The sequence below is a fragment of the Polyergus mexicanus genome, unplaced genomic scaffold, assembly GCF_030449975.1.
Source record: "Polyergus mexicanus isolate NDT 795.1 unplaced genomic scaffold, iyPolMexi1.0 SCAF_23, whole genome shotgun sequence".
NCBI classification, from domain to species: Eukaryota; Metazoa; Arthropoda; class Insecta; order Hymenoptera; family Formicidae; genus Polyergus; species Polyergus mexicanus.
The window spans coordinates 4,629,932-4,642,425 of NW_027223343.1; the positions used below are offsets into that span (position 1 = coordinate 4,629,932).

General features: G+C 40.9%; 1 protein-coding gene across 2 annotated transcripts in view; it reads left to right on the forward strand.

The window, feature by feature from the left end:
• Positions 1–12,494, forward strand: part of Sol1 — a 279,883-nt gene that overhangs the window by 131,389 nt on the left and 136,000 nt on the right. For both annotated transcript variants that reach the window (XM_070312774.1, XM_070312775.1), the window contains exons 6-8: positions 213–272; positions 7,838–8,049; positions 9,257–9,331. In XM_070312774.1, the coding sequence (XP_070168875.1) occupies positions 213–272; positions 7,838–8,049; positions 9,257–9,331 (347 nt within the window). The remainder of the gene's footprint in view (positions 1–212; positions 273–7,837; positions 8,050–9,256; positions 9,332–12,494) is intronic.

The following is a 12,494-nucleotide window of genomic DNA, read 5'->3' on the forward strand; positions in this document are numbered from 1 at the left end:
TGCGCTTATAATGAAATTAATTACAACACCCGCCCATCTTGTTTCATTAGTACCGCCGGGAATAGAATAAACCGCCGCGCGGACGAAAAATGTGTAATAATATTTCCGCATTCATAAAAATACAGGCTTTAATATCGCGCGTTCAAAATAGCCTCGACGCACAGTAATAAGTGACGTTATAATGTAGAATAACTCGATTGATTCTGTTTCAGATTGAAGGAGAGAATTCGTTTGGTTTTCGAGGAGATCTCGCTGCAAAAAGGAGACCTAAGGCGAGTATTGGCCATATTTTTATTTCTCAAGCTCGTCGGCGACAAAAATGGGGCGAGATACGTATCGTTAAACGGAAAGTAGAAACGACAAATGATACTGAAGAATAAATCGATGAATTAGAGATTATATCGGTCGTCTGGACTTTACGTTTCGAAAAGCTTTGTTCCATCATAAACGGTTTACAAATTTCTCCTTCCGGCGCGTTTTTCCCCAAAGTTGATAGATTCGCGAGAGAGCAACGTTCGGCGCGTCCGCGAGAAAAAGTTTCCCGTACGTCCCTCGCATATTCAGGATAGAAATTGAGTTCTACAAGTTGCGAAAGAGAAGAAAAAGCGGGGATGAGATGGCGGTAAGAGGAAGAGAGATTTAGCCGAAGGGATCAAAGTCGCGAATTCACCAAGTATATGACCGAGAGAAGGGGAAAAAGGGAGGCTGGTCTATGTAAAAGATGCGCCATTAACCCCCGTCGGCTGATAGAACGGCATCGGCGCGATCTGTCGATTTAAAACTTTGAAACTGTCGCCCCTGCCTCCCCATCCCTCTCCCGGCATGCGGTGCGTTGAAAACAGTTCGCGACCCCAAAACCTCGAGGGACGGATGTCCCTGTGATAAAATCGAACGAGCGGACACGGTGACACGTTCGGATGCTGCCGGTTCTTCGATATTAACGATTTAATTTTCATTCGACGATTAAATGATATTTCTCGAGTGTTTGCTTAATATTCACATTTTTCGATATTGCAGACATTTTTTTATCTTGAAATAACTGGCTATATTTCGATCAATGATTTTTTTATAATAATTAGTTTGAATAAAATCAACCCTCTCGACTTTAGTTGTAATTTTTGATAAAGCTACAAACTCTTTAAATTGAACTGAATTATAATTTATTTATTTCTCTGAACAGATTGTAAAAAATGATAACAATCAGATCAGTGGTTTCCAAGAAAAAAGTAGATATCGGAAAACGTGATTTTGCAAGAGAATCATCTCAAAAGTTTTTCACACTATTCTAATATCTTCAACTTTTTTTTTAAATACTTATTAATTTTTTTATACAGCTCCAAATGTCTAGGAAATTATCTACATTTTCTTTAAAATTTTAAATAATTTTAATGTTGTAATATATATTTTCAAGTATTTCATATAATTTTCATCCGTCCCTTAATATGCACAAGTCACGGGGAAATTATGGGAATAAAATTTGAAAAAAGAGAGTGCTCGTGTGTATAGGTTGTAGAAGCAGAAATGCCCTTCTATTATTTATTTACAGTAGCGAGAAGACCATCTCTGTTTCACTCTGAACGATTTCGAATCACGAGGCGCTTTTCTCGGTGAAGCTTTTGCACGCACTGTTTTCACTGAGTTCGTGGGAAATTTTTAAGTCTTTCGCGCGCGGGCGTTACGTTACGCTAATCGTGAATTACGACGTCATTATTCGACGTTATTAACGTTTAAGATCTAACGAGCGTCAGAATCGAGAGCGCGAAACTTTTTCTATTTAAAACTTTCTCATCCGATACACAATCGCAGACGTTCGCTCAAACAATTATACGGCTCAGTCAGTCGGCAATAAAGACCGGCAGATGGATTAAGCACGCAATGGAGATTTATGCGCGCGATAAAGTCGTCTTTGTTCCCTCCCCTCTTTCCCGGCAGGTCTTAATTTTCTACGTTTACACTCCTTAAATCTAAATCCCGCGTAATTGACGCCTATAATTAACCGGCGAAAACATGGGACGCTATCTGATCTGTCGCGGGAGATCAAATCCATTCCCCGTTCCGGATTAATTTCAGAATAAAGTTGTCAACGATCGTAAAAGTTACTCCGTGCTATCTGAGGATTTTATTGGCCGGGAGAGACGACGACACGAATAGATAATCGGCGTCGATCGCCCCGGCCGGCTATGATAAAACATTCGATGCCGGGGGTGGCGCGAGATAGAGACTCGTCGGCGCTCTCGGGGGGGAAAAGCGTAAAGCCAAACGAACCGTTAAATTAATCAAACGAAGACTGGTTTGTTTGCCGAGGAGCAAAGGGATGGCCACGGGACAAGCGAGGAATGTTGATGTAGTAATCCCAACTCGCGCGCAATCGCTCGAGAAACCTTACCAAAAACCTACCTTCCATTGTCCCTTCGTTCTTTAAGACATTTACAACGTGTCTTTCCTAAAAAGTGTAGTCTTCGAGAGTGGAACGTAGATAATGTCAGCCGTGTATTGGATACAGAAAGAATGGTCGGAGCGACAACGATAAGCGAGGGTCGCCTTGCGCGTCGTTACGCGTCATGGCTCTCGATTATGCAAATTGAAAAATACTGATTTGTCTAACGTTTGAGATAGATGTAAGACGTAAAGAACCTTTTTTCTCTCTCAATAACTTGTTTTTAGTACCATCATTTTATTTGCGTTTGTCCGTTCTAAAGATGACTTCGTGGGAGGATAAGTTTTATATTATTGACTAAAAGTTTCTAGAAAATATATGTAAGATAATTTAAAATCATGCTAATATAAAAATATTTCTTTTTTATATTAATGGATTAATATTTCAATATTTCAAACATAATTTTCTAATATCCTAAAAAACAACTTTGATCTTAATTTTACGTGCACAGAAAAGGTGATATAAAAAATAAACACTTCAAAATGAATACGCTTGAAATTCATGAAAGTAAATACTACTTTTTTTTTATATCAAGAGACATTTAAACTTTATGGGAAAAATTTAGATATCAGTGCTGAAAAAATATGGAATTTTTTGAAAATATAACATTTGAAATGTGAAATAAAAGTATTTTACATGAATAAAAATAGCTATTCAAACATCATTTTTGCATGAAAAATCCAGTTCTTTTACATGCACAAAAATTATCATTTAATTTTCATAATAAATATTTTCATCATAAATATTTTTCGCAATATTGCAACCCGTATAATTATTAGCATTTTTAAAGTTCTAGCTTCTTTACAATGTCGTTAAATTATAAAAGTGCCAAGACCTTTCACAAATTATAATATTTCTCTAGACTATCTTATATAAAAAAAAAAAAAATTGATACGTTTCTTACAGACAAAAATGGAATGTACATTCACAAAGATATTAATCTAAATTTTTAATCAAACAATAATATATTTGGTAATAGGTTTGTTTTGCGCAATATATATATATATTTTTTTTTTCAAGATATCAAGCGACCACAATGAACAAACAAACGTACGATGAATCCGCGGACAAGAGTTCGCTGTAATTCGAACGCCATCGTACATATTGAACTTCCTACTACGTTTCACGAGCGCTCCACGTGCGTGCCGAGAATAATCGCCGGTCGTTAGATATATCTCGTTACGCGCTCCCCGGCGCGCGAGGAGCGTTCGTGAGTTGGAGAGAATCTTTACGATCGCGAGGGAGTACTTAGGGGTATTTCGAATATTCTGTGTAATATGCAAATCACCGCCGACGATCGGACAGGACGCAGAATCTGATGTATTATCAATTCACGTGAATGGGAGATAGCTCTTCTCGGCCCTCTGCGAGCGACGCGAAATTTTACGATCGCCGATACGTCAAACGGCTAATGCTTCTGATATTACTGACATAAATCTACCAGGCTAATACTGGGCGCTCGCGATTCTCTTCAACCTGGCTACCATAGATTGTCCTGTCCCTTCAATTTCCCACGGTTAGCGCGCCATCGAGACCGCGACATGATTGGACCGCGCATGAACCGAGAAAGGCGGAATATTTTTTCGGACAAGTCCTACATATATTTTGCTCGAGACATATCTCACGTCAAGATCTCTGTCTCTCTCTGTCTCTCCCTTTCTCACTTTTTCTCGTATTTCTTATTTGTAGCGCGGTAAACTTCATATTCAGTCTAGCGAGCGCAACGAATATCTTACCGGGGATATATTTATGACGAATTCACCCGAGCTTGCGTTCCATGTCAATCTTTGTTAAGGATTTAAAGATTTACATACGAATTTTATATATTCGTCGTAATTAACTTTATAATGATAGTATAGTTTTTAATTATTTTTTTATTTCTTCTTCTTTTTTTTTTTTTTAATTCTACGTAGCGCGTGTGTACGCTGGCTACATCTGACCTCTAACTCCTTTGAACAGAACGCGGACCATGATTGTACTTAACCCACATAAAGTTCCTCTTCGCGCGAAGACTTAGAACTGAGAATGGTGATGGCGAGGTCGACTTGGGAAAAGGCGAGAGGCGCTTGGGGACTTGCAGTTGCAGCGTGCAGGAGTTAATCCTTGATAAATCCTCGAACTCCGTCCTAATTCAGTATCGAGCTCCCTTAATTTCATTCCGTCAGTGATCCTTTAGCTTTGAACGCCGAGATCAAAGCCGGTGAGATCTCAGATAAATGAAAAGTGCTGAAGAAAAATGACGCGTGTGAAATCAACGTCAAATCGAGCACGAGAGATCTTAGACTGATCGAAATTATCACCTATCGTTAATCATACGAGATTGTAAATTATACTTCGAATAACATTTGCAAATATAATATGCTACTTTGTGAACATGTGTGAGAAGAAGCAGTTTGCGTGAAATTTGAGAAAATTGTATACGGTCGGATCTAGCTAAGAATAATGCAAAAGCAAATGTAATTTTCGTGGCGCGAGACGAGATACGAATAATAAGCAATTTTCAAATCGCATTACGCTATTACGCAAGTCTCAGTATAGTAGCTGAACATGCCTGAGAATGAAAAGGAAATATCATTGTGAAAGTAATAAGTTTTTGCGTACGCTCGCGATAAAATATTTGAAAAATTTAACGTCGTTGTTTTTACTACATTTACTGTCACCCACCACCGTTACTATAATCGATTTCTACTCTCGTCAGAGATTGAAATTAAGATCCTTTTTTTAATACTTTATTAATACATATACATATATAATATGCAAACACATGTCAATGTTTAAAGTAGTAGCTTCATTTCACGACGATGGTTTTATGCTGCGAATAAAATGACGGATATACCGAATCTCGTTTAAACTTTACTCTATATTCTGTTTCGCGCGTCCTATCGGAATACGACTCTACGACATAGATTCGTGAGCAATTGGCCGATTATATGGCAAAAACCCGACCACTACTAGCTGCGAGAAAATTTATGATCAAATATTATTTCGCGGCTCCCTCTACATGATTTATCTATATCCAGATGCTTATTTTCCGCACATCGAGTTCTTGTTTATCCGCGATAAAAGCAATAATCTTCTTATCGGGAATGATATCGATTCTTCCGCAGATAATATTTCTGACAAGCTCCGCGATATTACGTGCAAATTAATCGGACGTATCTTTCGTCGATGGAACCGTCGATATTCGTGTAATGGGATAAATGGATTATTAGCTCGATGCTGACGTATTTATAGCAGAAATGATGAATGTCTTCGTCGTAATATCAAACCAAGAGAGAATACTCGAATCCCTGATCAAACGTTATCTCGCGCATTTGTTAACTCAACACACTTACATAAAATATCAATCATTATACATTATAATAACGTTCCTTTTGTTTAAATAAGTTTATAGATTATAGACACGCCGATAATTACTTTACAATTTAAAGGAGGAATCGCGCAATATTTAATGCAATATTAAGTAGAAAAAATTCGAGAATTCTATTCTACTTTACATTCGCAAAAAATAGCTCCAACCGAATTCTATTTTCTCCTTACAGCACATTTTTATAATCGTGGTATAAATTCAGCGCGATAAAAAAAGAGAGATCAATCAAGTCGAAAGGGGGCGATACGGGAAGTGCTGTCGACAAATCTACGATCGATAGCGTTAATTTATGTCGCGGCCGATGGCACTTCCTTCGAAGACTGCTGGTAAAAATCTGTAAGAGCTCGGGTAAGAGCTGAGAAATGCCTCCGTATATCAACGTTAAGCCGCTCCGTCAGACGCACTCGGATATTATCGTGAATGGTGCTGATGGATATTGAGAGGGAGAGAGAGAGAGAGAGAGACTCTTCCATCCAGCACTCGATACAATCCCGCACTTTATTCGAGAAAGTGCGCGCTTACAGCACACGCGCGCGTATAAAGTTATCAGTCGGGGAACTATCGATAGTATCGACAGTATCGGTAATCCCTTCCTATGGGCAGGTAATGGGTATGAATAATCTCTTCGCGCTATACGTACGCGAGACAACTTGCGAAGCTTTAGGAGAGGAGGAAGAAAGGGGAAAAAGAAGAGAGGAGAATAGCGGTTCTTTCAGCCCGTTCGAAATACTTGAGCGTGCTTTCACGCCTGAATTCAAATCTCTTCAGAGGTAAACGCTACTCTCAACGATATTCGTGGAATGGCCACTATGAGACACGATAGACGCGGATAAAATTGACTAAAGCGAAAACCGACGGAGTTCGCCGCTGATGGGCCCGAGTAAATCTCATCGGACACTTGAGGAATTCCGTATACATGGCATACACACCCCGCGCGGGCGCGCCATATTAGCGCTAGATTAGCTTCGATAGACGGATTTGTTTACCTTTCACGTGCAATTTTCGCGCGAACCTTTAATTTCGCGGGTCTAAACCTCTCGATCTATCTATGCTACATCGTATCTGTACTACATCGACAAGGAACGCCACATGTTAAGCGGGCGAGGTCAGAAGTCGCGCGTGCAGGTCGACGGACGAGGGGGCGAAACGGACCGCGGGGACAGGGGAGGAGGTAAAGCGGCTCTTTAATCTCCGGCTCTTCCAACGATAATCTTTCTCTGCCAACGTAATTGCTTAACCCGTGCAAGTAATAAGGTTATCCCGTCGGCCGTCATTGATCAAGCTCTTTAAATCGATCGGATCGGCGAATCCCGTGGATATATAGAGCGCGATTCGTAAGGCCGGAAGGGGGAAGGGGATGGGAATGAGGGAGGACACTGAGAAGATGTAATGCTCCTCTTCGATTCGATCGAGCGAACGGCAGTTCGCGTACGTACGTATAAAACGAATCGCCCGCGGTCGTCGAGATTTTCTCCTCGGCCTCGTTTTCCTCTCTTTCTCTTTCTTTCTCTCTCTCTCTCTCTTCCCTTCCTCCTCCTCCTTTGTCACTTCACCTCACTCTTCACAGTTTCACCTTCGGCCCCATCGAACTGTCTCGCTTCTTCCTACCTCTCATCTCTCTTGTCTTTCATCCTTCCTTTCGTTCCCTTTTTCCTGTAGGCGCGCATTATCTAGACGAGCCGCGGTACGGTTTCAAAGCGAAATATCTTCATTGCCGAGTACCTCAAAGACCCTCTCCTTTATTCGCGCATCCTATTTTCATTTGAATCTTTATGGAGGTGAACTTTAACAATGTAAGCCCGGACTTAGAGATGTTATGAGAGAATAGCAAGATAGCGAGATTAATTTAACGCAGATTTTATCAGCGAATATTTCTCGCTTCTTAAAAGCGCGAGAGTGACAATCGAATTAAAAGTGAATATTGTAGTTTGTCGCAGAGAAAGAGAAAGAGACAGAGAGATCGGTTTAGTCTGAGGTTAATGTACCGATAAGTCGTCGTCTTCTAACGAAGAGCGCGCATCCTGTTACAGTTGCCTGAATAGGGCGGATTTAATCAGGGTGCACGACGGAACGGACTCAGGGGCGCCCACAATAGCCGTGCTCTGCAACCAAGGAGCGGAAGTGGAGGTACTCAGTACGGGGCCAGACATCTACGTCGAGTTCGTCGCTAATTCCGACTGGCCGGGCCAGGGATTCAAGGCGAAGTTCCAATTTCAACCATTGGACGACACGCCGCATCCCGGTCAGTAACGAACGACGGTCGCTCAGGCATTACGAAAAATCATCCCCCCCCCTCCCCCTAAACCGTTCCTCGATCATCCCTTTCCCTTTCCATCCTCTTTCCTCGATATCGCCTCGTTTCGCGATGTGTAAGACCGTAGCCAGACGCTTCCGCTACCCGATGAATCTTTGAAAGAGCCACGAGACGAGCCATTAAATTATCCGTTACTTCGCGTCGTGTATCATCTCACGCGAATCATTCATCCATTGATCGTCCATCTTCATTCGCACGGCAATTATCGTTATGGAATACCAGCACGTGCACAAATTCTGTGCTTTTTATTAATAAGAATCTCTCTTTCGATCATTCAAAATCATTACGACATGATCATAATAATTTTTTCTGTAAACATGTATCTTTTATTTAAATTCTGTGCTAAAAATTTTTTTGAACGATCGATCGGAAGAAGTTGATTGTAAGATCGGAGAGTAAATAATTATCAAATTTAGCTGATGATATTAAATTATAATGAAGCGTGGACTCGATAGATACCGTAGTTTCGAGCGGAATCAGTTCGAAAGCTCAACATAACGCGTCGCTGTGCTGAAGCACGAAAGCGCCATGAAACAGAGCTTTCGGCAAGCTTTCCGTTATCGCTGCCGGAGCTTTTCACAGTCGGCAAGGAAGATTGTCAAGTTTTCCGACGAATCGTAATACCCGAAGAGAGTGAGAAAGCTTGTACTCTCTGCAGATACTTTCGTTGTACTTGCCCGATACTCGCGATCGAACCATTCAACAATATCTTTCCAAACATTCGGACCATTGAACTTACCCGTTGCTACATTAATGTCTTTCGACATTGTCATTAACAGGTATACAATGTAGAAACAGACGAGATTGTGACTATTAAATTATAAACGAGTTTTTCGCCTAAATTCGATATTCTATTAGATCATTTATCGTCGCCTTCATTCATTATGAACTACACGTGGTGTAGAAATTTGATCAATTTCGGCACTCAGTCGTTATTCTGACACATTTTGACGCAACGTGCTGGTATTTTCCAAAGGAAACACACGAGTAGCCTTTAGGTATTTACGGGGTGATGAATCATGCGGGTGGGTCTTTTGTACTAAGGTAGGTTGGCCGCGGTCCATCGCATACGCAGCTCCCTGTTGTAATTAACGGCACTGTATATTCCGAGGATAATTACAATAATGTGTTTCAGAGCCGGACAAGGTCCCGGGGGCCGTTACGGGGAACCCTAGGTACTCGGTCATCGGACCAGCTGTCAGCGCTACGAGTAAGTATGGCATGTGCTCGATTTATCACTCTTCTTCATCAATAATTGCGTCCCATGGTGCACTCTTCCTTCGCGAGAGATAGATAAAGTGGGGATGAGTTAAAGCAGGATCGAGATGTCACTTATCGAAAGGAGAAGTGACAGCGAAAGTTACTTGGGTTCACCATGAAAGAATGAAGACTTCCATCTCGATAAACGAGACTCGTGATAAATTTATTAGAATTTTTTCTCACATGCTGGTTGTGTGGGAAAAAAAAAAAAACAAACTTTGTCACACCCACGGGACACTTCTCTCGAACGACTGAAACGTAATCTGGAAGATGTGAGGGGGGCCAACGGAAGGAAACAGGATACCACGATGTAAAATAAAATTTTACTTTGTACGTAACATACTTTTATGATGTCTGAAAGAATAAGTGTAACGCTCGACCCCCGGAGGATACACGGTGCCTGTCGTTGTTTAAAGGGATTATTTTGATGTCTTCAGCGTAAAACGTGCGTCGGCAAATACGTGTAGAAATATGATTTTCCCCGGGGACGGTCCCACACACCACATAGCTTCTAACGTAACGCAACGACATATAAACTTTGCGAGTACTTTGCGCCCGTGGAATCATCATCCCTTATGTTACGGCGACCGGCGTTGAAAGCACGGACAAACTACGACGAACTTTATAGCTTTTTCATGAAAATAAGATCTTCGTTTTATATCCTAAATATGAGCCGTAAATATGTTTAACAAGTAGCTTGGTTTCGATGACCCAACTTTCGTTCAGAGTTCAACGTGCTTTCTCTCTTTTATCGATACACATAACGCGGGCTTGGTTTAGCTGCATTTGAATGTAGTTGCCTTATACGATATAATATCTATTACGTATTACGATAAAAGAGAAATAAGGTGACGAGAAGAAGGATGATGAAAAAGTGGGCGCGCTCTAAATTTATTAAATTCTTTGAATTTTATATAAAATATGCGTGCCATATTTTTTGATAAATTCTTATAAGTTTTTTTAAAGAGTTCTCAATGTTCGTGCTCGTACATAATCGCGTGCAATTCTTTAATTAATATATATATATATTCAAATCATTCCTCTATATTCCCGGCTTTAACTCTGATCTCAATTTGTACATACAACCCTAGATCTCAACGTGTTTACTCATGTAAATCTATCTCCTAATACGGGTGTACAACAACAGTGGCGGTGGAGGGTAGAAACGCGCGTGGCAATGAGAGCCTCTAACCAGTACAACGGAATCATGAGAGTGCTCGAGGCTCGAATGGGAGCCGCCACCCTTACGAGACACCGAAGCTTACGCGCGCCAAGGCCGATCCCTATCCCAGTCTCCCGACCTACCTCTTCACGCAACACGCTTCGGTTTACCGTAAAATACGAAGCGCGCACAATGTACAATATTTACATATGTATATACATGTCTTTATCCATCCGCATATTTCTCTTAGGTACGGGATTCTTTGCTCCCAGTATCCTAAATTACTCGCGCAGCTGCATTATAGACTCGCGACATATATGTATCCTGTGCATTTCAGTCGCATTTTCTCGGAAGAAATCTTTCAAATTTTAAGAAAATTTAGCCGCGCTAAAAATGTAATATAAAAATTTATATGTATTTTTATTTTCTATTAAAGATCGTGTTTTATTAGATTGTATTACAGTTTTGATAAAATTGTTTCAAAAACATTTTAACAAAATGTACATACTCGCTGAAAGCTATGATAAAATTCATGATAAAATAGATAAAAACAAGAATAAAACAAACTTTGGAATCTATTGTACAAACATGTAGAATAAAATGCAGTATTATCGAAAGATAGTATTCGCTAGTATCACTTTGTAGATCGTTATTATATATTTCGCTAAAGAAACTCATAGGAAAGGAAAGCTTTTGAATTTCAAAATCTCTCGACATAAGTCAATTTAGCATATAAACGAACAACACGAATATACACGGACTACGAGTTAATGAGTAAGCTAAATAAGCGAACCAAACTCATATCAGCTCTGATAAAGCGCGGCACTTAATCGCTGAGGAATAGAGGGTGTCGGTTTACGATGCTCGTGTACTTGGTACAGCTTTCCTCTAATATTATACAAAATGTAATAGAGTGGAGCAAATATATATACACACACACACGCACATATAATATATACGTAGCGAGCAGTTTCGAGCAGCTCAGCTTTAAGATCGTTACAGAACGAGTTAACGCGGTAACGGGAAAAAGATTGAAATGTTTTGAAAGCGTCGAATCCGTAGGGGTCTCGATCATGGATCTCGATGACGCGCACCAAACAGTAATTACGTAAAGTGAGAACGAGCAACATGCTCGAACGTGTAAGTTACATTTGCGTAATTGGATGGTTACGTGAAAATATCGTCGCTTTTCGCGTCGCGAAAGTGAGCCACCCTTACGGGGAGGGGTGGTGGAGGGGCAGGGGGCGTGCGTCGATAAGACAATTACGTGCAGAAGTGCGCCGATAAATAGGCGGAGAAAGTCATTCTCTAAAACGCGAAATGTCACAAGTTTTTCAATTTTCAACCGGCACGAAAACAACAGGATCCCCGCTCTTTTACGAGAGATTCGTTTATCGCGCATCGAGAACGAAGAGAATAAACAACGCTCGCTCTAGGGGGGGGATAATGTTCCGCTAAGAAAGGAAAAAAAAAACACGTACGTACGCATTAGCTCGCCGAAAAAAAGAAGGCATTCCTCGAGATAATGCCCCCACAGACGCTTGGCACGCGGTAAGTAAATTCAGAATGTCTCGAGAAAAAGCGAAACGGGAGGCGAATGATGAATCGAAACTTGATAATTTTCTCCGTCCTCGCGTTCGGGAAAGCGCTATGTGTACGCGCGATGCCAACTTTGCAAACGACATAACACTGTTTCCCGCTATTTTACGCTCGTACTATGGGGGAGGAGAGAGAGTAACGCTTCCCTGCGAGAAACTAATAATAACTTTCTGGCAGCGCGCGCGCGCGCGCACCCGCTTTACACTTAAGACGTAAGTGTCGCAAACTTTTTGCGACTTACCGCGCGCGTTCGCGATAACAAATTCCCCTCACTGCTATCAGCGCGATTTAATTGCCGATGAAATATCGTTCCCTCTTGTCGGGAGCGAGAATAAGAGGATTCTTCTTGACT